Source organism: Notothenia rossii, assembly GCF_949606895.1.
Source record: "Notothenia rossii genome assembly, chromosome: 6".
Classification (NCBI taxonomy): domain Eukaryota; kingdom Metazoa; phylum Chordata; class Actinopteri; order Perciformes; family Nototheniidae; genus Notothenia; species Notothenia rossii.
Window position 1 is genome coordinate 75555022 of NC_136909.1, and position 27332 is coordinate 75582353.

General features: G+C 40.0%; 3 protein-coding genes across 4 annotated transcripts; all 3 read right to left on the reverse strand.

Annotated features, from left to right (window-relative positions):
• Positions 1–205: 205 nt before the first annotated feature.
• Positions 206–27239, reverse strand: LOC307045415 (uncharacterized protein). Its single transcript, XM_079691077.1, has 10 exons — positions 27158–27239; positions 26968–27065; positions 26795–26829; positions 26474–26527; positions 26254–26319; positions 25999–26073; positions 14803–14856; positions 14578–14643; positions 14324–14398; positions 206–1540 (listed from the first exon to the last, which is right to left on the reverse strand). The coding sequence occupies exons 2-8, from the start codon at positions 27005–27007 to the stop codon at positions 14614–14616; spliced, it is 354 nt and encodes a 117-aa protein (XP_079547203.1). The 5' UTR covers positions 27008–27065; positions 27158–27239; the 3' UTR covers positions 206–1540; positions 14324–14398; positions 14578–14613.
• On the reverse strand, positions 5372–8000 carry LOC307042168 (polymeric immunoglobulin receptor-like). Of its 2 annotated transcripts, XR_013809031.1 has the most exons (7): positions 7919–8000; positions 7397–7720; positions 6955–7254; positions 6681–6789; positions 6490–6587; positions 6082–6398; positions 5372–5875 (listed from the first exon to the last, which is right to left on the reverse strand). XR_013809031.1 is itself a non-coding variant. In XM_079685890.1 (6 exons), exons 1-6 carry the CDS (start codon positions 7995–7997, stop codon positions 6190–6192), a joined length of 1119 nt encoding a protein of 372 aa, XP_079542016.1. In that variant the 5' UTR covers positions 7998–8000; the 3' UTR covers positions 5372–6189. The 2 variants fall into 2 exon arrangements, 1 of the variants encoding a protein (XP_079542016.1); XM_079685890.1 differs by having other exon boundaries at positions 5372–6398.
• On the reverse strand, positions 16646–19602 carry LOC307045412 (E3 SUMO-protein ligase ZBED1-like). The gene is made up of 2 exons (XM_079691074.1): positions 18195–19602; positions 16646–18025 (listed from the first exon to the last, which is right to left on the reverse strand). Exons 1-2 carry the CDS (start codon positions 19425–19427, stop codon positions 17480–17482), a joined length of 1779 nt encoding a protein of 592 aa, XP_079547200.1. The 5' UTR covers positions 19428–19602; the 3' UTR covers positions 16646–17479.
• Positions 27240–27332: the final 93 nt, after the last annotated feature.

Here is a 27332-nt window from a genome sequence, read left to right on the forward strand (position 1 = left end):
GCATCTAAAGTGCACTTTTACAATATAATTTAATTTAGGCATATGGACTGAACCTTGTTCATTTATTTAAAACATTAAACCACGACAACCATTTGAAGTATGTGTCAAACACGCACAATGCATAACAAGTGGAAAAATCATATTAACACTACAAAAATGCCAGAAAGTTGATGTTTCAAACAGAAGGGTTAAATATATGAGAAGAAGAAGACAAGGAGGATGGCAGAAACTGAAATATCAACCCGTGATTTATTGAATTATAATGTTTATTTCTGTTGACTTATTTTGTACTTTAAACGTTATAATTCATGTTCCATCAAACATTAATAATAATAATAATAAATTCGATTTATAAAGCACCTTTCATTGCTCACAGCAATCCCAAGGTGCTACATGAGGCATAATAAAAACAAACAAAATAAACAAAAGTTTAATCCAAAGCTTTTTTTAAAAGAAAGGTTTTTAAGCCTTTCTTGAAGGCATCAGTGGTCTGTGGAGTCCTCAGGTGGTCTAGGAAGGAATTCCACAGATGAGGAGCAGCTGCACAGAAAGCCCGATCCCCCATTGGGCGGAGTTTGGTCCTAGGGGGGCGAAGCCGATGGTTAGTTGTGGAGCGGAGGTTGCATGTGGAGGTTTGAGATGTGAGAAGTTCCTTCAGGTATGGAGGAGTGTTCCCGTGGATGCATTGATGGGTCAGTAGAGCGATCTTGTATTCGATCCTGAATGAGACAGGAAGCCAGTGGAGGGAATGAAGGACGGGTGTGATGTGGTTGTATTTTCTCACCCTCATCAGGATCCTCGCGGCACTGTTCTGTACATATTGGAGCTTTTGAAGGCTCCCGCTAGGAGTCCCGATGAGGAGAGCGTTGCAGTAATCAAGTCTTGAGGAGACGAAGGCATGGACCAGTTGTTCAGCATCTGACAGGGAGAGTGTGGCACGGAGTTTTGCAATGTTCCTGAGGTGGTAGAAGGAGGTTTTGCATAGGTGTTTGATGTGGGTGTCAAAGGTTAGATGTCTGTCAAGTCTAACACCCAGGTTGGTAACTGCTATGGAGAGGAGTATGTTTTGTCCAGAAAAGGTAATGTGGGTCATGGGGGATGACTGGACCTGGTTTGGTGTGCCAACCAAAATAGCTTCTGTTTTGGAGCTATTTAGCTGCAGGAAGTTTTCTTTTTGATTAAACATCAAACATCAAAACACATAACACAAGACGTAATTGAATAAACATAATGAAACAAAACCTGTAAGATTTATTTGGTTCCTCCTGAATGTTCAGGAGCTTGGTCATTTTGTAAAAGGGTAAAAAGTTGTTGACAATGCATAAAACCTCTTGAGCTTAAGGATATGAAGGGGGAGAAAAAAGAAAAAAAAGTAAGAGGTTTCTGCAAAACCAAAGATCAGAGGTCGGCAAGTAGCAAGACTGTCATCTAAAACAAGCATCCAGCGATGGGTACAGATGGAGGGTAGGGGGGACATTCACAGGTTTCTCTGGTGCTAAGCCAAACTGCTGTATGTTACATCATCTTCTTCTGCTTGAATCTGTTGCATAAGTGAAGAAAAAAGGGACATTAGGGAGGAAAGATCAAAGATGAAAATGACTTTTGCCACAATAACTGCTCTAACAGGTTGGACACAATGCTTCGAGCTAAATGCTAACGTAACAGTGTCCTGTTAACCCAAAGGCTGAAGTACTAATGTTTAGCAGGACTGTTTACCATGTTCATAATCTTAGTTTAGCCAGTATCAATGCCAACATTTGCTAACACAAATCCAAAAGGATAACCGAGGATGGGGGAAATTATCTTTCATAGTATTTGGTCATTATCAACAAATTACATTTCTGACCTGATTATGGCGCTATATGAAAATATAAGGGATCACCAAATTCATAAGGATACATTATTTGGACACCAGGACCATCTGTACCAAATTCTTTAATGATCCATCCAACAGAACAGACAGAAATCGGCATCAATATATAGACACACTTCTATTTTGCCTTCAAAATGTGGGGGAAAAAGCTTCACTATCACCATAGAATACAACATTTAAATGAAAATGTACCCTTTGTTTAGTTTGACGTTCTACAGCGACCACAGAGGAGTACATCACGTCCACATCTCTATGAGCTTCTGACCACTGTGGAAGAAAGAAGAGAAGAACATGATCAGATCAATTTAACAATTTCACTTTAGATTTTGCTTCATAAAAACAAATGTTTATGATGAAATAATAAATGCTGCCTGAGAGAACTTATCTTTCTACTTCTGTAATCCTGTTGTGAAATGCAAGTTGTGGTTTTATTGCTTAAGGGTTACCTTTTCTGAAGCTCTTCTCATGTGTTTAACATTGCTGTATGTTACTTCCTCTTCAGCGAGACCAAGCTGCAAATCATCAACATGAAAATGAACAATTCTTCCTTTTTAGGGCAAACAGAGGATAATTTGAATCACCATAAGAGTTTACCCAAAACCTAATTCTAAATAGTTTTTTTATTCAAATGTGTAATGTTCTGTGCCAATTATTTTTACACAGTGTCTTACCTGACCTGTCTTTCTCTTTTTCTTGACAGTACTGTATGTTACTTCCGCATTAGACTGTGTTAAAAGAGCAAAGGACAGAATTTGAGCGGCAAATATGAACCAAAAGCCTAATGTTCAATTGTCCTTTTACAAAGAAAGAAATAGTATGAATAAGAATAAGAGTAAGGTAATAGTAATTATGACAATAAACATCATGTAATAAGTGTTAATGTGCTGTCTACAGTGATTCATTGCAGCTTCAAAGGGACAGTACAGTGAAGTCGTATTTTATCTGGAATTACTGCAGTGTGAAATTAATTAATTTCCTTTCTTGTAAATAAATGTATTTGGAAATTAATGATTATGTCTTACAATTATTGAGGCTGGGGATTCTTCTTTGTTCTGTCCGAAAAGTGAAGCAATAAAAAGTATTTTTAGTGACAATAATGCACAGTTATCTGCATTAATAGTAAATATATTTATGATTAACGCAAAATAATAAATGATATTATTTGGATTGAGCATAACTCAGCATAGACTTACTGTGCTTTTTTAACATAAAGCAAATAAACATGGCCACCATAACAATGAAGATAAGCAAACTCAAAGGGATGATGAAGCTCTTTAAGTTCCTTGAAACACTGCGGCAGGAATAAATAAATAAAAAACATACAATGTAAATGACAGACTTGTATAAACAGTCAAAATGTGCATGATAACGAGAAGGTCCCTCACCTTTGCTGCTGTTTCTCAGCAACAGTTGTGTGCACTGGCATCTGTAAGTCTCCTTTAACACACAAATACCAGCCGCTGCTCTCTGTCCTCAGTCCGCTCAGAGTCACAGTGAGAACACCAGGATCCTTCAAATTCATGGTGACTCTTTGAGTTATCTAATGATCCATTCGGCCATGTCACACAGGAGCTGCCCAGCCTGCACCACTTTATATCTCCAGCATTATGATAGTGATAATTGATGGTTATTTCCTCTCCTCTGAATCCTGTCATCATCTGTTCATCCACATATAGATATGGTTTGCCTTAATCGGAAATGTAATTCAATGGAAACTTGTAAGCAGCCTAGTTGGTGCATGCTCCTGATGTTTAAATATATATTTAATAAAATTACATCTCGTAAAAGCATTATTTGAAAAGAAGAACGATTAAGTTATTGTAAAATCGAAGTGTTACAAAAGATTTGAAAAGTTAATAAATAGACTCTTACATCCTGTGACTGACAGCTGGAAAAACATTCCCAAATCTGATCCATCTTCAATCTCCACAGCGCACCAGTAATAACCAGTGTCCTTTTCAGTCAGGTCATTTATAGTCACAGTGAAGACTCTTTGTGTTTTGTCATCAAAGATCGAAAACTTTCCTGAACTGCTTGGTTAGTTTGTTTTAACTTTATAAGAGCAGGAGGCCCAAGTAGATCCTTTACACATGTATTTCACATGGTTTATGTATTGTGACTCATAGAGACACGGGATGGTGATCGAACCTCCAGCTCTCACTGAAACTTTACTGACTGTAGTTATGCTGTGAATTCCTGCAACAAGAGCAAACCCAACATTATAAAAAGATAAATAGAAAATGATCAATACTCTTCCTTTAGATGGCCTAAATAATGTTGATGTTCATATTAACTCATGTTTAAAAAAAATGACTTCAATAAAGCCTTCAAAGTATTATAAATGCACTCTAGCATACACATAAAAGATGTTTTGAAGTCTTGATTCTTGTGCTTGACCTGTAAGTCCAGTGAAGATGAGAAGAAAGCTCAGTTGAACCGTCATGTCTGGGAGTGAGTGAGTCAAGCTAAACCACATGAACCCTATCACTGACAGACTGATTTTCTCCTTTACTTATTTGCTCCTCCTCCTCCTCCTCCTCCTCCTCCTCCTCCTCCTCCTCCTCCTGTAAGACCCATGTCCCAATTACTGTATATACCCTATATAGAGTTTATTGTTTTACCACAGCTCAATTGAACAGTTTTGCTTGATTGAATTACAAATGCATAATGGTAAATAAATGCTCTTGAAGTGAATGTGTCTTTTTGTGTTCTTTACATAGATTGTTGGTTTAGAGCTCCCTCGTCTGTAGTTTTCTCACGTGCTTATCATTGCTATATTTTTTAATAGAATATATTTAAAGTAAACCACATCTTATTAGATACCATAGCCTTCTTTGCTAATATAGAAAAGCATGAACCACTTCCTATAAATACTTCCCTTGTAAGGCGTAGACGATCAGAATTACCGGTTTATTAATATCTATGCAGCTAGTGCACTTTTACAGTAAAATGTACTCTAGACTTTGGGGGAAGGTCCAGTGACTAAAAATGTTTTAAACAAAAGACCATCAAGGACTGAAACATGTGTATTCATCAAAGCATTACATTAGAAGTAATTGCAAACTTTAAGCCATTGTATATTAAATTAGAAATACAAATAATCACACTTGAAATATAGGTTGTTATGTACATGTCTACATAAAAACACAATATTCTATCATTTAAAAACCTGTGTTTCAGTAACCAAAGTGTAGACACATGCAAACTTAAGAATTTAAACTTTCCTAGATGTACCTGCTGCTTAAGGCAGACGTCACCCTCAAGCATGTTCAACACAAAATGGAGCAGTGGCCGTTCTTATAATCTTGTGAATGTGCAAGTCACCTATTCCTGAATGTCTTTTTTTCTATATGGAACTTCAAGCTTCTGTCAAACCCACACAATTAATACAACATGGAAAGATTTAGAAAACTGCATTAACCTCATGAAAGTGACATTTCAGTCAGAGGAGATTATTAGACCTGAAGAGGGAAAAGAGGAGGAAGACAACTGGCAGATCAATTGTTTAATTATTGTTGGAGTATGTTTATTTTTGCTATTTAATATCATTAATTTACACCAAACATCAGAAAAAAAAACAAGATAAAGACAACAATCACAAATGAAATGGTAATATTGTCGGGTTGCGAAACCTCACTTTTTGAAGAGTGTAGAAAGCTTTTGTTAATGCAAAAGGGAGGTTTGTTAGATGGATTTTAGAAAAACAAACCTGACTCTTGAATTTAAGGTGATCATGGGAAACTAGGCCCAAGTCAGTACCTTTTAAACATATTTTGCAGCTTTGTAGGAGAGGAGATAACTAAAAGCAGAAGGTGCAAACCCTCAAAAACAAGAAGTGCAAGGTTTCTGCAAAACCAAAGAGCAGATGAAAGCAAGTTGCAACAACATCATCACAAAACAAAACTCCAGTAATACAGAAGTAGGGTAGTGGTAACACATTCACAGGTTTCTCTGAAACTAAGGCATGTTGCTGTTTGTTACATCCTCATCTTCTGCTTCAACCTGTTACAGAACAGAATACAAAATGTAATAGCTGAAGAAATATCAAACATAAACCTACTTATTCAATACTAGCAGCTGAACATTTAAAAGTTGATTATATTTGTTAAATTAATCCTTTCAAATAGTTTGTTGAATAATACCATATGCTCCTTTTAGTGCACTTATTTAGTGCTGTACAAGTTATGGTTTTAATGGTTAAGGGTTACCTCGTCTGAAGATGTTCTCACATATCTTACTTCCCCTTCAGCCTGTGTGTCATTTACAGATGAGATATTGTTAGATTTAATTAACGAGAAAAGTGTTTAAGTACTTTATTATAGGTTTGTGAGGACATACTTATGTGAGTTCAAATTGTTTTTACTGTACCTTCTTAACAACAATAAATATAAAGTATAAAATAAATCAATTACAATGATGTCCTCTCTTCCTCTAAATGTAATGTCTTCGCTGTGAAAAGTTATAATGGGAAAATAAATCAAATATGTTACCGTTGTTGTGGCTGATGATTCTACTATTGTCCGCTCTGAAAGAGACATAAAAGCACCTGTTAGTTACACACCTGTATTCCAGAAAAATACATAAATGGTTCAAGGAAGAGATCACGATATATTTACCTTGTCGTTTGTACATAAACCAGATGAACAAGTTCACCATTGCAAAGATGATCAGCAAACTCCAACGGATGATGAAGATCTTTAAGTTCCCTGAAACACTGCAGCAGGAATGAATAAATAAAAACACACAATGAAAATGACATATTTGTATAAACTGTCCCAATGTGCATGATAACGAGAAAGTCTCTCACCTTTGCTGTTTGCTCTCGACAGTGGAAAGTGCTTGGTCTGCAGAACTAGTGGTTTGCTTCACAGGCTCAGGGGTGTGCTTCACAGGCTCAGGGGTGCTATGACTTGTTGCTGCAAAAGTGAATGTAATGACATGTGGATATAGCTATTTGAGTAAAATGACATTAACAATAACTAAGATTTAAATGTTATTAAATAAATAAATTGCAAATTACTTTACCCAACAAATATTATAAATGTTATATTTTGAAATGAAGAAAGACTTATAACACTTACTTGTGGGGGGTTTCTCAGTAACAGTTATGTGCACCGGCATCTGTAAGTCTCCTTTAACACACCAATACCAGCCGCTGCTCTCTGTCCTCAGTCCGCTCAGAGTCACAGTGAGAACATCAGGATCCTTCAAATTCATGGTGACTCTTGAGTTAACTAATGATCCATTCGGCCATGTCACACAGGAGCTGCCCAGCCTGCACCACTCTATATCTCCAGCGTTACGATAGTGATAATTGATGGTCATTTGCTCTCCTCTGATTCCTGTCCTCTTCTGTTCATCCACATATAGATATGGTTTGCCTTAGTCGGAAACATAATTGGAACATAATGGAAACTTGTAAGCAGCCTAGTTGGTGCATGCTCCTGATGTTAAAAAGTTATTGTAAAATCGAAGTGTTGAAATGTTACAACAGATTTGAAAAGTTAATAAATAGACTCTTACCTCCTGTGACTGACAGGTGGAATAGTGTTGCCAAATCTGATCCATCATTAATCTCCACAGCACACCAGTAATAACCAGTGTCCTCTTCAGTCAGGTCATTTATAGTCACAGTGAAGACTCTTTGTGTTTTGTCATCAGAGATCGAAAACTTTCCTGAACTGCTTGGTTTGTTTGTTTTAACTTCAGCAGAACAGGAGTTCCAATAGTATCCTTTACACAAGTATTTCACATGGTTTATGTATTGTGACTCATAGAGACACGGGATGGTGATCGAACCTCCAGCTCTCACTGACACTTTACTGACTGTAGTTATGCTGTGAATTCCTGCAACAAGAGCAAACCCAACATTATAATAAGATGAATAAAAAATGATCAATACTCTTCCTTTAGATGGCCTACATAATGTTGATATTCATATCAACTCATGTTTAAACAATTAATCAATAAAGCCTTCAAAGTATTATAAATGCACTCTAGCATACACATAAAAGATGTTTTGAAGTCTTGATTCTTGTGCCTGACCTGTAAGTCCAGTGAAGATGAGAAGAAAGCTCAGTTGAACCATCATGTCGGGGAGTGAGTGAGTCAAGCTAAACCACATGAACCCTATCACTGACAGACTGAGTCTTTAGTTCCTTTATTGCAACTCTTAATATCTTCCTTCCTCCTCCTCCTCCTCCTCCTCCTCCTCCTCCTCCTCCTCCTCCTCCTCCCTCCTCCTCCTCCTCCTCCTCCTCCTGAAAGACAGTCACAATTGTTAAATAATGTATATACTGTATAAACTAGAGTTTGCTGTTTTAACAAAGCTCAATTTAACAGTTTTTTAAATTTAATTACAAATGTATAGCACTTGCTATTTAAGTGTATGTCTTTTGTATGGGGCGGCTGTGGCTAAGTGGATAGAGTGCTGGACTTCAAATCAGGGGGTAGCAAGTTTGAGTCCCACTAGAGTCAGTATGTTGTTGCATCCCTGGGCAAGACACTTCACCCCAAACTGCTCCTGTGGGGATTGTCCACAGTACTGAATGTATGCAGTCGCTTTGGATAAAAGTGTCTAACAAATGACATGTAATGTATATATATTACAATACATTGTTTTTGATTGAGGGTTACCTCATCTGCAGTTTTCTCACATGCTTAACATTTATATATTTGACTTTCTCTTCAGTCTGATAACGATTCAAGCCAAAAAAATAATTTATTTGTATAAAATAGATGCATAGCAAACCAGACCTGATTAGATACCATGTGGACATCTTTGGGAATATAGAAAAGCATGAAGCACTTCTTATAAATGCTACCTTTGTTAGGCGTACACGATCAGAGGAATTACCATGAAGGTTTATTAATATCTATGCATAGTACACTTTTGGGGGAAGGTCCAGAGGTTAAAAAGGTTTTAAACAAGAGACCATCAGTGACTAAAACATGTTTGTTAATTAAAACATTACAGTACAAGTCATTGCAAACTTTAAGCCATTGTATATTCAATCACAAATAGAAATAATAAAGCTTCAAATATAAGGTGTATGTGCATGTCTACATAAAAACACATTTAGTTTTCCATTTCAAAACCTGTGTTTCAGTAACCAAAGTGTAGACACATGTACAAGTCACCTATTGGTGAATGTCTTTTTTTCTATATGGAACTTCAAGCTTCTGTCAAACCCGCACCATTAATACAAAATGGAAAGATTTAGAAAACTGCAAAACTACATTATGAAAGTGACATTTCAGTCAGAAGAAATGATTAGACAAGAAGAGGGAGAAGACGAGGAAGACAAATCCTTGATTAATTATTGTTGGAGTATGTTTATTTTTGCTATTTAATATTATTATTTTACACCAAACATCACATAAAAAAATATTATGATAAAGACAACAATCACAAATTAAATGGTAATATTGTTGGGTTGTAGAAAAACAAACATGACTCTTGAATTCAAGGTGATTGTGGGAAACTAGGCCCAAGACAGTATTTTAAAAAAGATATGTTGCAGCTGTGAAGAGGAGATAACTAAAAGCAGAAGGTGCAAACCCTCAAAAAAAGAAGTAAGAGGTTTCTGCAAAAGCAAAGAGCAGATGATAGCAAGTTGCAACAACATCATCACAAAACAAAACTCCAGTGATACAGATGTAGGGTAGTGGGAAAACATTCACAGGTTTCTCTGAAACTAGCCATGTTGCTGTTTGTTACATCCTCATCTTCTGCTTCAACCTGTTACAGAACAGAATACAAAATGTAATAGCTGAAGAAATATCAAACATAAACCTACTTATTCAATACTAGCAGCTGATCCTTTGAAAGTTGATTATTTTGAAAGTTAACTTATTTCAAATTGTTTTTTGAAGTACTGGTGTATATTGTATAATCAAAATGATAATACATTAACCTATATGCTCTTCCTGCAGTTATTTAGTGTTGCACAAGTTATGGCTTTAATGGTTAAGGGTTACCTCGTCTGAAGATGTTCTCACATATCTTACTTCCCCTTTAGCATGTGTTGGAGAAAAAAGAACGTCATTTACGGATAAGATATTGTTAGATTAAATTAACAAATTGTTTTTACTGTATCTTCTTAACAACAGAAATGTACAGTATGAAACCATAGTAAACATAAATAATGTAACTTACTTTCTCTTTACTTCCAAACCAGAAGGCCTATCAGGGAACAGTTACATTGGGAAATGAATCCACATATGTTACCGTTGTGGCTGATGATTCTACTTTGATCTGCTCTAAAAGGGAAAGAATAAAAACAACCGTTTCTGACTCCTAATTTTTTTAACAACAGCAATGTAAATTTGTCCTTATTTCAAAATAATTATTGCACACAAAACTGAAATTGCTAATACAAACTGTTTAAAAAGAACATGTTACTGAATACTTACGGTGTCTTTTGTGTATAAACCAGATGAACACGGTCACCATAACAACGAAGATCACCACAGCCACGCGGATACCAAAGCTCTTCAAATGTTCATAAGGACTGCAGCAGAAAATTATAAGTACCCAAAAATATTGTTAAAGAATGACAGGATTTTTTTAAACAACATCAAATGTACTCATCATCCTGGTCATACTGTGTATTGCACTATACTGTTTTACTAAATACCCATACAGTACATTGTCTAATGCCAGTAAAACATATATAGAGATTTCCGCACAATTGTTTTTTTTATCACAAAATGGCAACTTTTCTCCGAACACTGTATGTAATGAAAAGGTTCCTGACCTTGTGTGCCCACCCTGAGCTATTACCCCTGTGACACGCAAAATAGAATGTTAATATTCTCTCTCAAATCAACACAAAGATTGTTGCATTTGAAAATTCAATGTACTTATAACACTTACTAGTTGTAGGTTTCTCAGTAACAGTTATGTGCAGTGGCATCTGTAAGTCTCCTTTAACACACAAATACCAGCCGCTGCTCTCTGTCCTCAGTCCGCTCAGAGTCACAGTGAAAACACCAGGGCTGAGTGCACTGATCTCGACTCTTGTTCCATCTATTGATCCAGACTTTGTCACACAGGAGCCGCCGAGCCTGCACCACTTCCTTTCTCCAGAGTTTTGATAGTGACACTTGATGTTTATGTTATCTCCTTTAAATCCTGTAATCTCTTGCTGAGCCACGTAGAGACTGGGTGTACTTTGATGGAGAACATCATTCATTGAAACTCATGAGCAGCGTGGTTAGTACGCCGCTGATCTTTCAAATATGTTTGGCATATGTTTACATCTGGTGGATACATTATTTAAAAAAAAGAGGTAATTGTAATATTAAAGTGTTGATATGTCACAAAATATTTGAAAAGGCGTAATTGGGCTCTTACCTCCAGTGACTGACAGGTGGAAATACTCTTTGAAATCTGCTCCATCATTAATCTCAACAACACACCAGTAATATTCAGTGTCCTTATCAGTCAGGTCATAGTCACAGTGAAGACTCTTTGTTTTTTCTCATCAGAGATCGAACACCGAGCTGAAGTCCCAAAGATGTCCTTTACACAAGTCATTCACATGGTTTATATTTTTCGAGTCATAGAGACAAGGGACAGTGATCGAACCTGCAGCTCCCACTGACACTTTACTGAAGGTAGTTATGCTGTGAATTCCTGCAACAAGAGCAAATACATAATTAGTTGAGTAAAAACGTTATAGTGCTCTTTCAGATTGGTCAGATACTCATTCAGATGACCTGCATATTGTAGAAGTTCATAATGTTGTTTTCCACGTAAAGGCAATAATAGCTTAGCTGGAGGGTATAACTTACTTAGCTGACATGTTGGATAGACGCATGTATACAAATAAAAATAAAACCTGAGTCTTGTGAACAACCTTTTAGTCTAGCGAAGAGGAGAAGAAAACTCAGTTGAACAGTCATGTTCATGGGCAGGAAACCACTTGAACCCAAACACTGGCAGACCGAATCTTTATTTCCTATTTTTCTACACGTAATAACTCTACTTCTCCTCCTCCACATGTAAGACAGACCCAATTTGTAAATGATGTATGTTTTGTTTGTGATATATACTCTTTATGCAGTTTGTTTTGCTACCACAGAGCACACATCACTCTTAGCATCTGACATCCTACACACATCAAACAGATGAATTTAACCATTTTTTTTAAATTCAGTAACAAATGTGTATGGTGAGAAATACAAGCTATAATACTTGTGTCTTTTTATATTATCTATTACATAGTTTGTTATTTGCTTAGTTTTCCCCACATGTCTAACATTGCTGTGTTTGGCGTCCTCTTCAGTCAGAGGAAGATTCAAATCAAACGTTTTTTTAAATAAAAACGATGTGTAATCGACCAGATCTGATGAGATTTAATGCATGGTCATCTTTATTAATATAGTACAAGCAAAACATTTTTTGAATACTTTATTTGTAAGGCCGGATCAGAGGAGTTAGAATTAGAGTTCACTTGATAACAATGCCTCTACAGTGTACTTCTACAATATAATTTACTGTAGACTTTGGGAGAAGGTCCATATTTCTAAACAAAAGAATAGCACTTCAGGCATATGGACTGAAACTTGTTCATTTATTTAAAACATTAAACCACGGCAACCATTTGAAGTATGTGTCAAACACGCACAGTGCATAAAAAGTGGAGAGATAATATTAATACAAAAAATATGCCAGAAAGTTGATGTTTCAAACAGAAGGGTTAAATATCTAAGAAGAAGAAGACAAGGAGGATGGCAGAAACTGAAATATCAACTCGTGATTTATTGCATTTTAATGTTTATTTTAGTTGACTTATTTTCTACTTTTAACATTATAATTCATGTTCCATCAAACATTAAACATCAAAACACATAATACAACATGTAAATGAAAAAAAAAATCAGGGTAGGCTATATCCAGGAATCCTGAGGTCAAATTTAATACCTTTTAAGTCCTTTTTTAAGACCCTTTCCATACATTTTAAGACCTCATCCTAACTTTGAGTTCTAACTGGTTACATTGGCTACACACTTTACCTCACATTTACTATATTGATTGTAAGATAGCACAACTAAACAGAGTGCAGACAGACTACTGAAGCCTCCTCTCCACATGAACTTCAACCTCTCTGTGAAGGTCAGGTTTAATGCAGTATGCTGCTTTGTTGATTCTGTACTCTGTGCTCTTTCTTTCCAGTAAAACTCCTCAGAAAGCATTAGAAACCAGTATTTGACCAATAAACAAAACAATTGACAAAACTTTGAACTATGAAATATATTAAACTTTGGTGAGCTTAAGCGGGGTAATGCCATAAAGGAGCTCCCTCACAAATACCCAGGGTTTAAATTGGGCTGGGGCTGTCCGGGGCTAAGCCCTGGCACATAGGACGATGCTCTGACGTCATCACCCTCACACATTTGTCATATGTTTACAAAAAACAATATGTTAAGACTTTTCTCGTTCTTAATATAGACTATATTAGGGTTGATATGTGTTGACTTTACTTTAAAATAGCAGATCTCTGTGACCGGATATAGTTTGGCTTAGACCCCGGCCCCACGTGAGTTTTCCGTTCACACGCATTCGATTCATTAATGTGTCCGTTCACACTAGACCGCTGGAAACGCTGTAGTACATATGCCAGGCCTGTAAGTGGCGCTGCTGCCGCCACAAAATACACCAAAAGCAGCGAAGAAGACCCCGGAGCATGGTTGCCATGGTTGCCCTTCTGTTTATTCTCCGCGGTGGACGGCGTGTTCTCCTGCTGTATCTCTCAGGTAGTCCACCAGCAGATGAAAAACACCCACCTCTCGGCCTCTTCCAAGGGACGAGGGAACCGTGCGGCAGAGTTTCCGTTAAAAAAATGTTTCCGCCGGTCAACATGTCTGTTAAACTTTAAATCTTCCGTACAAAATTAGAAAAGTGCCGATCAGAGGTCTTCTTTGTTATTTATTGAGCTTTAAAACAAATTGATAACGACTCTGTTCTCTTTTTAATATAATAATATTTAATAAACGGTGCCTGCCTCTCTTTTCCTCCCCCTCTTCTGACAGCCCAGCAGCATCAGGAGACGTGGGGAGAGGGAGAAGGGCTATTTCATCGTTATCAGAAAATGATCATATAGATAGGGCTTACACACGGAGCCGTTGGAACCCCAGAGCGTTGCTTATGCCGGTCTACCCACCTTGGACCCCCCCACAGAGCGGAGCAAGGCAACGAAACTTAAAATAAGAAGCAGCATTTTACGGCGCGCTATGCATGGGGCCGCCTTGAGGGGGTTTCCCGACATGACGATTCAGTAAATTAAAGGGTGTTTCATGTTGTCGTTGCTGTGGGACTTCTTAATACCTTGGAAAATGCCGTTTAATACTTTTTAATAGCCTTAATTTTCGCTAAATTTATTTATTTAATGTGAGGAAAAAGCTTCACTATTACCATAGAATACAACATTTAAATTAAAATACCATTTGTTTAGTTTGACGTTCTACAGCGACCACAGAGGAGTACATCATGTCCACATCTCTATTAGCTTCTGACCACTGTGGAAGAAAGAAGAGACAGACTCGATCAGATCAATTTAACAATTTAACTTTACATTTTGCTTCATAAAAACAAATGTTTATGATGAAATAATAAATGCTGCCGGAGAGAACTTATCTTTCTACTTCTGTAATCCTGTTGTGAAATGCAAGTTGTGGTTTTATTGGTTAAGGGTTACCTTTTCTGAAGCTCTTCTCATGTGTTTAACATCGCTTTATGTTACTTCCTCTTCAGCGAGACCAAGCTGCAAATCATCAACATGAAAATGAACAATTCTTCCTTTTTAGGGCAAACAGAGGATAATTTGAATCACCATAAGAGTTTACCCAAAACCTAATTCTAAATAGTTTATTTATTCAAATTTGTAATGTTCTGTGCCAATCATTTTTACACAGTGTCTTACCTGACCTGTCTTTCTCTTTTTCTTGACAGTACTGTATGTTACTTCCGCATTAGACTGTGTTAAAAGAGCAAAGGACAGAATTTGAATGGCAAATATGAACCAAAAGCCTAATGTTCAATTGTTTAATGATCCATCCAACAGAACAGACGACAATGGCCACCCATAGACACAATTAGGGCTGCACGATATTGAAAAAAACTGACATCGCAATTTTTTTCCCCCCTGCGATATATATTGCGGTTTTTTTTAACTATATTTAACCGGATGAAGGTAGTAGGCTTGTTTGAGACAAGCGAGACCTGCGCAATTTCGATCAACGTCTTGCTAGTGCGTTGCATGATGGTTAGTCATTTTGTCCGACTTGCTCTGGAGGCTCGCCTCTTGGTGAATCTTGGTGAATACAAGATCTTTGATTACAGAGATCACGTGGATGACGTGACGTATGTGTGCATGTTACGCGCCAGTGGAAATAAAGATGGACATTCAGAATGATAGAAGTAGTCCGCTTCATCTGTTTATGTAGACACTTACATGTCCATAGAACAGAATATTACATGGTGTCAGAGTTAGTTCATTTATCATCGACCTGACGACGGAAGATGGAGAACACAGGCGTTCCAACACCACGAATGGACTGGGACTCGTCTAATCTGCCGGACGCATGGAGAAAGTTTCGGCAGCAGGTGCAGCTAATGTTTTCAGGCCCGCTACATGCTAAAGACGAGGAGGAAAAATGTAGCTATCTACTCCTATGGATTGGGGGAAAAGGCAGAGATGTTTTTTACACATGGACTCTCACAGAAGACCAAAGTAAGGTACTAAAAACGTACTATGACGGTTTTGAAGCTTATGTAACTCTGAAAGCAAATCCCATATTTGCGCGCTATAAATTTCATGAAAAAATCCAAGGAGACAGTGAAAGTTTTGACCAGTTTGTAACGGGGCTACAATTGCTAAGTAAAGACTGCAACTAACCAAACAGTGAGGAAATGATTAGAGACAGGATTGTCTTTGCTACAAACTCACAAAGAGTGCGCGAAAAACTGCTATGTCACAGTCCAGACTTGACGCTAGAGAAAGCCATTGACATTGCACGAGCTATCACAGCAGCAGCTAAAGACAATGCTATCCTCCGCTGCTAGCCACGACAGTCGCTCTGCTCACGCGGTTAGCAGAAAACCTTTTAGAGCAGACCAAGCATCCCGTGGGCACAAGACGACATGGAATGATCGTAACAGCGCCGTGAGGAGCAAGGAATGTGGAGCATGCGGGAGGGAGCACAGCAGCACTGAGGAATGTCCAGCAAAGGGTCGCAAATGCAGCAAATGCAAGAAACCCAACCACTTTGCTAAAGTGTGTAGGTCACAAACACAGTAGCCACAGACGAGATATAATCCCAGAAAATTGCATACCATCTCAAGCAGTGCAGAACAGTCACTAGAAGAACTCTATATTGATGCTATCATAAAAGAGCATGAAAACACAAATAGAGAACAGGCATATGCAGAAGTAGAAATAGGAAAAGCGAGGAACAAACTGAAGTTTAAAATGGACACTGGTGCTCAGACTAGTATTATACCAGCAGACACATTCCGCAAGATATATGGAAGTGTAATACTAGGCCCCCCATCAAGCAAACTCTCAGATTATGGTGGGCACAGGATAGAAGCAGAAGGAACATGTAGACTAGGGATGGGCATTTTAAGAAATCTCTTTAATCGATCATCGTGAGACGTTAACGATCAATTATCGATTAATCGTTAACATTTATACCCGTCAAAAAAACTGTATGACGTATTGTAACGTCCACCCGGACAGGTCGGAATGACGAGCGAAGCGTATACAATCTTAACAGCTTTATTGCGGTTACAGGAAGGGTCACTGTGGGCCGGGACCACGCCAAAACAACCAAAAACAACAAACCGCTCAACAACGTGCTGCTCTTCCTCTCCCTAACATGCAGCCTTTCTCACCCACACGCACGCGCCCACACAGACACGCACTCAAAAAGCCCTCTGCTCTCCACCCCGCCCCTAACTGCTCTCCTCACAGAAGCCTGACCATAAAACAACCGTTAACAGAACACGTGAACATTAATGCAGGTCGATACAGAATAACAGAAGTGAGAAACTCACTTTTATGTTTATTTAAATGTGCAAATGTTAAACAAAAGAAATATCCCCGACGCCTCCGCGACATTAAAAAAATAAGAGCCAGTGTTCTTAAAACAAACAAAAACAAAATAAATACAATTCCGCCTCTTTTAGACATAAAACATTAACTAACAATAGTATAATGAGAAACTCCTGTGTTTAAATGTGCAAACAATAAACAAAAGAAATGTCGCGGAGGCGTCGGGGATATTAACAAAATAAGAGCCAGTGTTCTCAAACAAAATAAATACAATTCCGCCTATTTTAGACATAAAACATTAACTAACAATAGTATCAGAAACTCACTTCTGTGTTTAAATGTGCAAACAATAAACAAAACAAATGTCGGAGGCGTCAGGGATATTAACAAAATAAGAGCCAGTGTTGTCAAACAAAATAAATACAATTCCGCCTATTTTAGATATAAAACTTTAACTAACAATAGTAAACACAAAACAATAACACGTTATAGGCCTCGGTCTGACTAAAGGCTACGGTGGTTAGGAGGCTATAGCTTACTTAACCTACTGGTTTTTGTTGAGGAAAATTAGCATGTTAACATGCTCGGGGGTGAGACGTGAACGGAGCCGAGTGACGGTCAGTCCAGCGGCTGAAAAGACCCGCTCTGACGGGACCGAGGTGGCGGGGATGCAGAGATAGCGTCTAGCTAATTTAGCCAGCCTGGGAAACTTTCCACCGTTCACTTTCCACCAATCAGTCGGGCTGCACTCCAGAGGTGGGGGTATGTCCCTCAGAAAGTTCTGAGTCTCTGTTTCAATGCCAGTGTCCTGTGGGGTAGATGAGTATTGCTCCCCCAGGAGAAGTGCCATCGCAGAAACGTGCGTAGTGGCAGTGACAGTTGTGGGACTTCCCCGGCATGACAACACCGCCTCCTCTCTCCCAGTCTGTGGGATAGCCGCCTCACCTGCATCAATTGCCTCTCCCAGTTCAACCAGTTTAGCATTAGCAATTAGTCTCTGTGGTGGCGAAAGAAAGCTCAAATGCTTGTGACGGGGATCCAGCATGGATGCAATCATTGGGGCGGATGTCACAAACTCGTCAGACCAAACCTGTATAAATAAATTATAGAAAAATGTCGGATGATCGATAAAAAACGTTTGAAAATATGCCATATCTAAATAAGCAAAGCACATAAGCGACATTTAGCTATGCCTATGTCAGTCTCGTCATCAGCGGCTATTTATTATGAGTGTCATGTCAACTAATTAGTTAGTTTACCTTCATTCTGTTGCTGAGGGAGGACTTCACTTTGGTCTTGAATTCGGTTACTCTGGTCTCGTCTCCTTCTCTCCGCATGAGATGGGTGTTGATGAGGCTGAAGCTTACTGGATAAATGTTTGAGATGGAGACGTCCTTCTCGGCAGACATGGCAGTTGTGACACACTTAAGTGCTGCTAACACAGGCTGTGCGTCCTCCATGAGCCGCCAGTGCTCATCCTTCAGCTCCAGGACCCTGGCATCTTGAAGCTTGGTCAGGGTTCTGTCCGAGAGGACAGCAACAACAGCCCAGCGCTGCTCCACAAGTCGCTCAAACATCTCACAGACTGAGTTCCACCGTGTTTTGCACGATTGAATAAGCCGGTGGGTGGCGAGGCCCATTTGCTCCTGCTTCTCCTTAAGCGCATTGGTTGCCACAGTGCTGTGATTAAAGTGGCTAACGAGTTTACCAGCTGCAGAGATGACCCGATGCAGGTATAGAGCAAACCCGTCATTTATGGCTAATTGGAGAGTATGTGCAAAGCAAGCAACAGACACCCAGCTGACTCTGGTGGGATTGTTGGCAGCCGTAATGTTGGCCGCGTTGTCGTGGACGCAGGCGATAACTCTGGCTTCAAATCCCCACTGCTCTACAGCTTCATTCATCTTCTCAGCGAGAAGGTCGGCAGTATGCCGGCCTGGAAGGCTTTCAGTGAGCAGGACCGCTGAATTCATTTGCCAGTTGTCGCAAATGTAGTGGCATGTGATAGTGATGTAGCTCTCCGCTGTTAAAGCGGTCCAACAGTCTGTTGTTATAGCAACACTAGCTGCTGTGGCTAACTTGTTTAGGAGCTCCTGTTTTCGCTCCTTGTAGTGGGTTTCTATGACCCTGGTGATAGTGCGCCGTGAGGGAATCTGATACGCTGGTTCAAGTAAACTAACCACATCTCTAAATCCTTTCCCCTCGACGACACTTGTGGGGAAGATGTCCACTTCAATCATTTTGGCGATACTTTCTGTGATTTTCTCCGCCCGCTTCGCATCACAGCTCCTCCGGTTTAAAACTGAGGTGATGGTGGGCTGAACGGAGGATTCAGTGCCTCTTAACACGCTGGGATGAAGGCTCTTTAAGTGGTACATCATCGGAGTTGTTGTCGTGTTGTACTTGTAAACCGTGTCGCAGTGTATACAGTGAGCGGACTCGTTTTTTATCTCAAAATGGTCCCACACCGGACTTCGTTTCGCGCGCTTCATGTTGTTATCTTTGTGAGTGAGCAGCTCGCAGGAAGTTTTCTCTGCTGTCGCGACTCCTTACGCTATATCGCCCCCTGCTGGTAGGATGTTTTATTACCGATCATCGATAAGAAAAATACGAAATCGACAAAATCCTTAACGATCAATTATCGATCATCGATTAATCATGCCCATCCCTAATGTAGACTGACATGTAAACACGGTGAGAAAACAGCCATGGTAGGTTTTGACATAGTCCATACAAATGCTCCACCTCTGTTAGGCTTAAGAGCATGTCTAGATTTAAACCAAGTCAAAATGATACATGTAGTTGATGCAAAGCCAATAACACACACAACCATGATGGAAGAGTTTGCTGATGTGTTTAAAGGCATCGGACTGTTTCCTGGAGAATGCAGTTTCCAACTCAAACCCTCTGTACCACCAGTGGTATGTCCACCTCGACGCATCCCATATGCTCTGCGTGACCGGCTCAAGGATGAGTTGGACGACATGGAAAAACTGGACGTTATCCAAAAAGTCACAGAGCCAACTGAATGGGTTAATGCACTAGTAGTGTTGGAAAAGCCGAAAACAAATAGGCTGAGAATATGCCTAGACCCCCGCGCCCTGAACAAAGCTATCCAAAGACCCCACTATCCACTCCCTACTCTAGATGATGTCACACCAAAACTGGCTGGAGCACAGTATTTCAGTGTATTAGACGCCAGATCTGGATACTGGAATATAAAGCTCACACACAACTCATCTATGCTAACCACGTTCAACACGAACTACGGCAGGTACCGTTTCAAGAGACTACCTTTGGGAATCATATCTGCACAGAATGAGTTCCAGAGGAGAGTGGATGAGGCCTATGAGGGGCTTCCAGGCGTTGCCGCCATCGTAGATGACATCATAGTCTACGGCCGCACCAAAGAGGAGCACGACGCCAGCCTGCGTGCCATGCTGGAGAGAACCAGAGAAAAAGGCATAAAGCTGAATAAGGACAAGTGCAAAAATATGTGTGCCTGAGGTAAGCTATTTTGGGAACAAGCTGACAAGAGAAGGCATCCGCCCTGACCCGAACAAGATTAAGGCCATCAAAGAAATGCCTAACCCACAAAGCAAGGCAGAGTTGGAGACCATACTGGGCATGGTCACTTACCTTTCCAGGTTCGCCCCGAGAATGTCAGAGGCAACAGCTCCACTCCCGCAACTGTTAAAGCAAAACATTGAGTTTGTGTGGGACTCAAATCATGATGCAGCCTTCCAACGAATAAAAGACATCCTAACACAGGAGCCTGGCCCAGTACTCACCTACTTCGATCACACAAAGGATGTGAAGTTACAAGTCGATTCTTCCAAAAACGGCTTAGGAGCTGTCCTGCTCCAGGAAGAGAAACCAGTCGCATACGCATCAAAGACACTGACTGAAACTGAAGAGAGCTATGCTCAGATCCAAAAGGAGCTATACGCAGTGCTCTTTGGATGTAGGCAGTTTCACCAATACCTGTACGGACGACAGGTGATCGTCGAGTCAGATCATAAGCCACTCGAGTCAATCATGCGTAAGCCCTTAGCAGCTGCACCACCGCGTCTGCAACGCATGATACTGCAGCTACAGAGATATGACATCACTATCAAGCACAAACCAGGAAAACAAATCCCTGTTGCAGACACTCTGTCCAGAAAGCCACTTGAGTGTTACGACCGCTCCATGAGTGAGGGCATGGACTACCAAATACACACTGTGATCAGCAACGCTCCGGTAAGCGACCGCAAAATGGCAGAGATCAGAGCCGCTACAGCCAAAGATGAGCAGCTCTCAGTGCTGAGACAGGTGATCCAAGCAGGGTGGCCCGAGAAAAACAAAAAATGTCCACCTGCAGTCTCAGAGTATTGGAATCATAGGGATGAGATATCAGAGACAGATGGCATCCTACTGAAAGGAGAGAAAATCATCGTGCCGCACTCACTCAGGGCTGAAATGCTTTCACGCATTCACACAGAACACTTAGGGATGGAAAAGTGCAAACAACCTGCAAGAGATGTACTGTTCTGGCCAAGGATGGGTCAGCAGATAGAGACACTAGTAGGGACCTGCAGCACCTGCCTTGAGCGACGCCGCTCACTCCCAAAAGAGCCTATGATGTCACACGCAATCCCAGAACAACCTTGGCAGGTAATAGCCACTGATCTGTTCACATGGAACTGTACTGACTATGTAGTTGTAGTTGACTATTATAGTAGGTACTTTGAGGTAGAAAAAATCACCAGCCTCACCTCCTCAGTAGTCATCCAAAAGCTGAAGGCCATGTTCGCTCGATTTGGAATACCACAGACACTAGTCAGCGATAATGGACCTTGCTACAGTTCACAAGAGTTTAAAGCTTTTGCTCATGCATGGGACTTCCAGCATGTCACAAGCAGTCCTCTGTATCCACACAGCAACGGGCTAGCAGAAAAAACAGTTCAGACTGCCAAAGCTCTCATGGACAATGCACACGCTCAGAGAACTGACCTGTACCTCAGCTTGTTGGAGTATAGAAACACACCAGTGGATGGTTTGAAATCGCCAGCGCAGCTACTCATGAGCAAGCATCTGCGCTCCATCCTTCCCACCACTGAAAAGCATCTACAACCAGAGCTTGCCTGTCGCAGCACCGTTCACAGCAGGAGAGAACAGTGCCAAACACGACAAAAACAATATTATGACAGGAATGCCAGATTACTGCCTGCATTACCAGTGGGAGCCACGATCCGCTTCCAGCTTCCAACAGGGACATGGAAACCTGCAATAGTAGTCGAGCCAGCAGGTACCCAGAGATCCTACAACATCGGCACGGACAGAGGTCACATGTTTCGGCGCAACAGGCGTCACCTTCAACAAACGTGTGAGAGTGACACAGATCAGGAGAATCCATCAGACGAGCAGTTGGAGCCTGAGGACACTGAGACTTTGCAGCAGGACACTGAGAAACAAACAGGCCCCAGAGAGCAATCACACATTGTTTACAATAAGATCACAAGATCAGGCCGCATAGTGAAGCCAAGATATGTGTTAAACCTGTGAAAAGAAAAGAGAAATGTAATACTGACAGTGCACTTTGATTGAATCTGTGTATTATGCAACACTGACAATGCACTGTGATTTTTGTTTGTTTAGAAATTAAATTCAACAGTTTTGTTTCAGAAGCAGTACTACATGCTCTATTATAATTATTTCTGAGCAACTGTTCAACAAGATAAGTTAAACTGCAGAAGTACTAAATGTTAATGTACCAGCCTTATAATATTCCCTCAGTGATAGAGTAATCACAATTAGTAGATATAGTGCCTCAAGACGTACATTTATTTTAAATACATATGGTTATAATTTGTTATGGCAGCTATACTGTTCTTTTCTAAAGAAGGGGGATGTAACATCTTGCTGAATACAAGATCTTTGATTACAGAGATCACGTGGATGACGTGATGTATGTGTGCATGTTACGCGCCAGTGGAAATAAAGATGGACACTCGGAATGATAGAAGTAGTCCGCCTCATCTGTTTATGAAGACACTTACATGTCCATAGAACAGAATATTACACATGAGACGTTGAAATGTTGCGGGAAAAAGACGCCCTCAGCCTTGAGAGCGAGGCGCGGCGAGACGGCGCAGTTCCTCTCCACGGGCTGCGGAAGCGAAATGTTTGATGGGAAACGACTCGCTGGTATCTCGTGCTGAGCGCTCATTGGTCGTTTTTACCACGTGCTGCTGATGAAACTCTCCAATTTGCTCGGCAAAAGTTTGTTGTTGTTTTGTGTCAGTTTTACGTCGCCCCCTCCTTTAACATTTTTCGTAATTGTTCCACAATGTTTATCATCATGAAATTAATATCTATATATGTTATACTATACTTGCACTACTTACCGTTTTCATACTTTATATATCTTAGCATATCCATACACACTGTTCATACTGCTCACAGGCTGCTGTGTATATTCATACCCCTCACTGTTGATTCATCATTCAATTCATTTTATATTTTATTCTGTAGATTGTGTACATTACTTTTCACTTTACTGCTTGTCGCACTCCTGGTTAGAAGCTAAACTGCATTTCGTTGTCTCAGTACCTGTAATCTGTGCAATAACAATAAAGTTGAATCTAATCTTGAGCAGGAACAAATGTATTTACTTAGTACATATCTGACATTAACGATTAAACACATGTGTGCATTCTTTATAAATGCAAACCGAGTCAAGCCGACTCCGGAGGTGGCGGTATGCACCTTAAAGTTGTTTGCAATCCGCCAGAAAACCGAGAGAAGAAGAAGGCGAAGAAGAAGAAGAAGAAGCCGACTCGGAGCTGTCAGACTTCAGGCGAGCTTTTTGAGACCTCCCCCGGCTGCGATCGGCTATTCTGTGCCTCGCTCATTTTTTACCGGTATTTTGATGGTCTGCAAACTAGCGGGGCGGGGCCTGCTGTGATCTAATCAATAATGATTGTGATTGGTGGTTCGCTGTGCATGCAGAGCCCGCATGTCAGTAGGCTTGTTTGAGACGCGTTGCGGCTCGCCTCGAAAGTAGACGAGAATAGCCGATCGCAGCCGGGGGAGGTCTCAAGAAGCTTGGCTGAAGTCGGACAGCTCCGAGTCTTCTTCTTCTTCTTCTTCTTCTTCTTCTCGGTTTTTTGGCAGATTGCAAACAACTTTAAGGTGCATACCGCCACCTCCGGAGTCGGCTTGACTCGGTGCTCAAGATTAGATTCAACTTTATTGTTATTGCACATATTACAGGTACTGAGACAACGAAATGCATTTTAGCTTCTAACCAGGAGTGCAACAAGCAGTAAAGTGAAAAGTAATGTACACAATCTACAGAATGAAATATAGAATGAATTGAATGATGAATCAACAGTGAGGGGTATGAATATACACAGCAGCCTGTGAGCAGTATGAACAGTGTGTATGAATATGCTAAGATATATAAAGTATGAAAACGGTAAGCAGTGCAAGTATAGTATAACATATATGGATATTAATTTCATGATGATAAACATTGTGGAACAATGATGAAAAATGTTAAAGGAGGGGGCGACGTAAAACTGACACAAAACAACAACAAACTTTTGCCGAGCCAATTGGAGAGTTTCATCACCAGCACGTGATAAAAACCACCAATGAGCGCTCAGCTCGAGATACCAGCGAGTCGTCCCATCAAGCATTTCGCTTCCGCAGCCCGTGGAGAGGAACTGCGCCGCCTCGCCGCGCCTCGCTCTCAAGGCTGCGGGCGTCTTTGTCCCGCAAGATTTCAACGTCTCATGTAGGCGAGCCTCCAGAGCAAGTCGGACAAAATGACTAACCATCATGCAACGCACTAGCAAGACGTTGATCGCAACTGCGCAGATCTGCGCAGGTCTTGCTTGTCTCAAACAAGCCTACTCACTCAAGTACCCCTGACATGAGAGCCGCGCAAGTTTTCCTTTTGTAGCAAGTAGCTTTATAGCATTACGTTAGCATTTTGCTTCTGGCGACTAGATTTATGATTCAAAAATTAGAAAAGTAGGGTAGACCTGTGGAGATTATCCGGCTGAACTCACCCCTCTCTTAAATGTGTGTCAACCACAGACCTTATTTCGAGCTATTTTCCCAAATCCTATGGAGAATTCTCATTGGTTTTTGACGAAGGAACCGAAATAAGTTTACTTCTACGGTTTAAGGACGCGTCACTGCGGCTCTCTACAAGAGCCTCATCCCAATACCCCTCCTGGACTCCTCTCTTCCCCCCCTCCGGGACTTGACCCGGAAATCGATCAAGACATGCCATTTTGAAGGATGTCCCAATAGCTGAAATGCACACGGAGGAGTTGAGGAGGGGTGAAGGAGGAGGGTTGCGGGAGGAGACGAAAAGGAGGATACACGCGAGCAGACTACGCGGAAGTGTTTTCAATACTCGCGTATAAAAACCCCGCCCCCACCTTCACAGCTGGTCCATTTAAACAGAGGAAAACTGACCACTGGAAGATGATTGGAAAAGCGTCACATAAATGTATAAGTGCTCACAGCTCCGTGGGAATTATTATGTGCAATTCATTTCTAAAAGGCTTTCACATTACTATCATTATAGTTTTATTTAAATGCGGGCTACATTTTACACCAAAACGGAACACAAAACAGGACCAAATTGACATTGAGTTCCTTGACTAACAAGAGAAAGATTAATTTATTTAAATGAATATTTAACCAGAAATGGGCCGGTTCTAAAGGGTTATTCAGTTAAGCCCAATGAGAGGGGATACAGGTGTGCACATGTCATCATTAACAGACGTCGTTTAAGAGTGACGTTTGAGTGAACAAGGACATCCCAATTAATACCTGAGGACTCCTCTGTCCTCGCGTCACCTCCTCGTGTCTCCTGCTCGCATCTTACGGATTCACAAAATGAATAAAACCGCACGTCCCTGCGGTGTGAATATCGCGCATGCGCATATCGCGGTGACACGATATATCGTTCAGCCCTAGACACAATGCTATTTTGCCTTCAAAATGTGGGGTAAAAGCTTCACTATTAACATAGAATACAACATTTAAATTAAAATGTACCCTTTGTTTAGTTTGACGTTCTACAGCAACCACAGAGGAGTACATCACGTCCACATCTCTATGAGCTTCTGACCACTGTGGAAGAAAGAAGAGACGGACTCAATCAGATCAATTTAACAATTTAACTTTGGATTTTGCTTCATAAAAAACAAATGCTTATGATGAAATAATAAATGCTGCCTGAGAGAACTTATCTTTCTACTTCTGTAATCCTGTTGTGAAATAAAAGTTGTGGTTTTATTGCTTAAGGGTTACCATTTCTGAAGCTCTTCTCATGTGTTTCACATCGCTGTATGTTACTTCCTCTTCAGCGAGACCAAGCTGCAAACCATCAACATGAACAATTATTCCTTTTTAGGGTAAAACAGCTGATCATTTGAATCACCATAAGAGTTTACCCAAAACCTAATTCTAAATAGTTTTTTTATTCAAATGTGTAATGTTCTGTGCCAATCATTTTTACACAGTGTCTTACCTGACCTGTCTTTCTCTTTTTCTTGATAGTACTGTATGTTACTTCCGCATTAGACTGTGTTAAAAGAGCAAAGAACAGATGTTCAATTGTCCTTTTACAAAGAAGAAGATAGTACAGTATGAATAAGAATAAGGGTAATAGTAATTATGACAATAAACTTCATATGTAATAAGTGTTAATGTGCTGTCTACAGTGATTCATTGTAGCTTCAAAGGGACAGTACATTAAAGTCGTATTTTATCTGGAATTACTGCAGTGTGAAATTAATTAATTTCCTTTTTTGTAAATAAATGTATTTGGAAAATAATTAACATGTCTTACAATTATTGTGGCTGGGGATTCTTCTTTGGTCTGTCCTAAAAGTGAAGCAATACCAAGTATATTTAGTGACAATAATGCACAGTTATCTGCATTAATAGTAAATATATTTATGATTAGCACACAATAATAAAAATGCTATTATTTGGATTGAGCATAATTCGGCATAGACTTACTGTGCTTTTTGAACATAAACCAGATAAACATGGCCACCATAACAATGAAGATCAGCAAACTCAAAGAGATGATGAAGCTCTTTAAGCTCCCTGAAACACTGCGGAAGGAATAAATAAATAAAAAATAAAATGTAAATGACAGACTTGTATAAACTGTCAAAATGTGCATGATAAATAGAAAGTCTCTCACCTTAGCTGTTTACCCTCGACAGTGGAAAGTGCTTGGTCTGCAGAACTAGTGGTTTGCTTCACAGGCTCAGTGGTGGCAGGACTTTTTGCTGCAAAAGTGAATGTAATGACATGTGGATTTAGCTATTATAGTAACATGACAATAATAATTGCTAAGATTCCAATTTTATTAAATA

What these genes read in the sequence shown, in the direction of transcription:
- LOC307042168 (XM_079685890.1), bottom strand. Translation starts at nt 7,997, where the DNA reads ATGTGGTTTAGCTTGACTCACTCACTCCCCGACATGATGGTTCAACTG. An exon ending in CCACCTGTCAGTCACAGGAG is followed by an intron (nt 7,255 to 7,396) that starts GTAAGAGTCTAT and finishes TTTCCGACTAAG; the next exon opens with GCAAACCATATCTATATGTG. An exon ending in TACTGAGAAACCCCCCACAA is followed by an intron (nt 6,790 to 6,954) that starts GTAAGTGTTATA and finishes TCACTTTTGCAG; the next exon opens with CAACAAGTCATAGCACCCCT.
- LOC307045412 (XM_079691074.1), bottom strand. Translation starts at nt 19,427, where the DNA reads ATGAAGCGCGCGAAACGAAGTCCGGTGTGGGACCATTTTGAGATAAAA. An exon ending in CCCTCAGCAACAGAATGAAG is followed by an intron (nt 18,026 to 18,194) that starts GTAAACTAACTA and finishes TTATTTATACAG; the next exon opens with GTTTGGTCTGACGAGTTTGT.
- LOC307045415 (XM_079691077.1), bottom strand. Translation starts at nt 27,007, where the DNA reads ATGGTGGCCATGTTTATCTGGTTTATGTTCAAAAAGCACA. An exon ending in GTTTATGTTCAAAAAGCACA is followed by an intron (nt 26,830 to 26,967) that starts GTAAGTCTATGC and finishes CTTCACTTTTAG; the next exon opens with GACAGACCAAAGAAGAATCC. An exon ending in TGAGAAGAGCTTCAGAAATG is followed by an intron (nt 26,074 to 26,253) that starts GTAACCCTTAAG and finishes TTTCTTCCACAG; the next exon opens with TGGTCAGAAGCTCATAGAGA.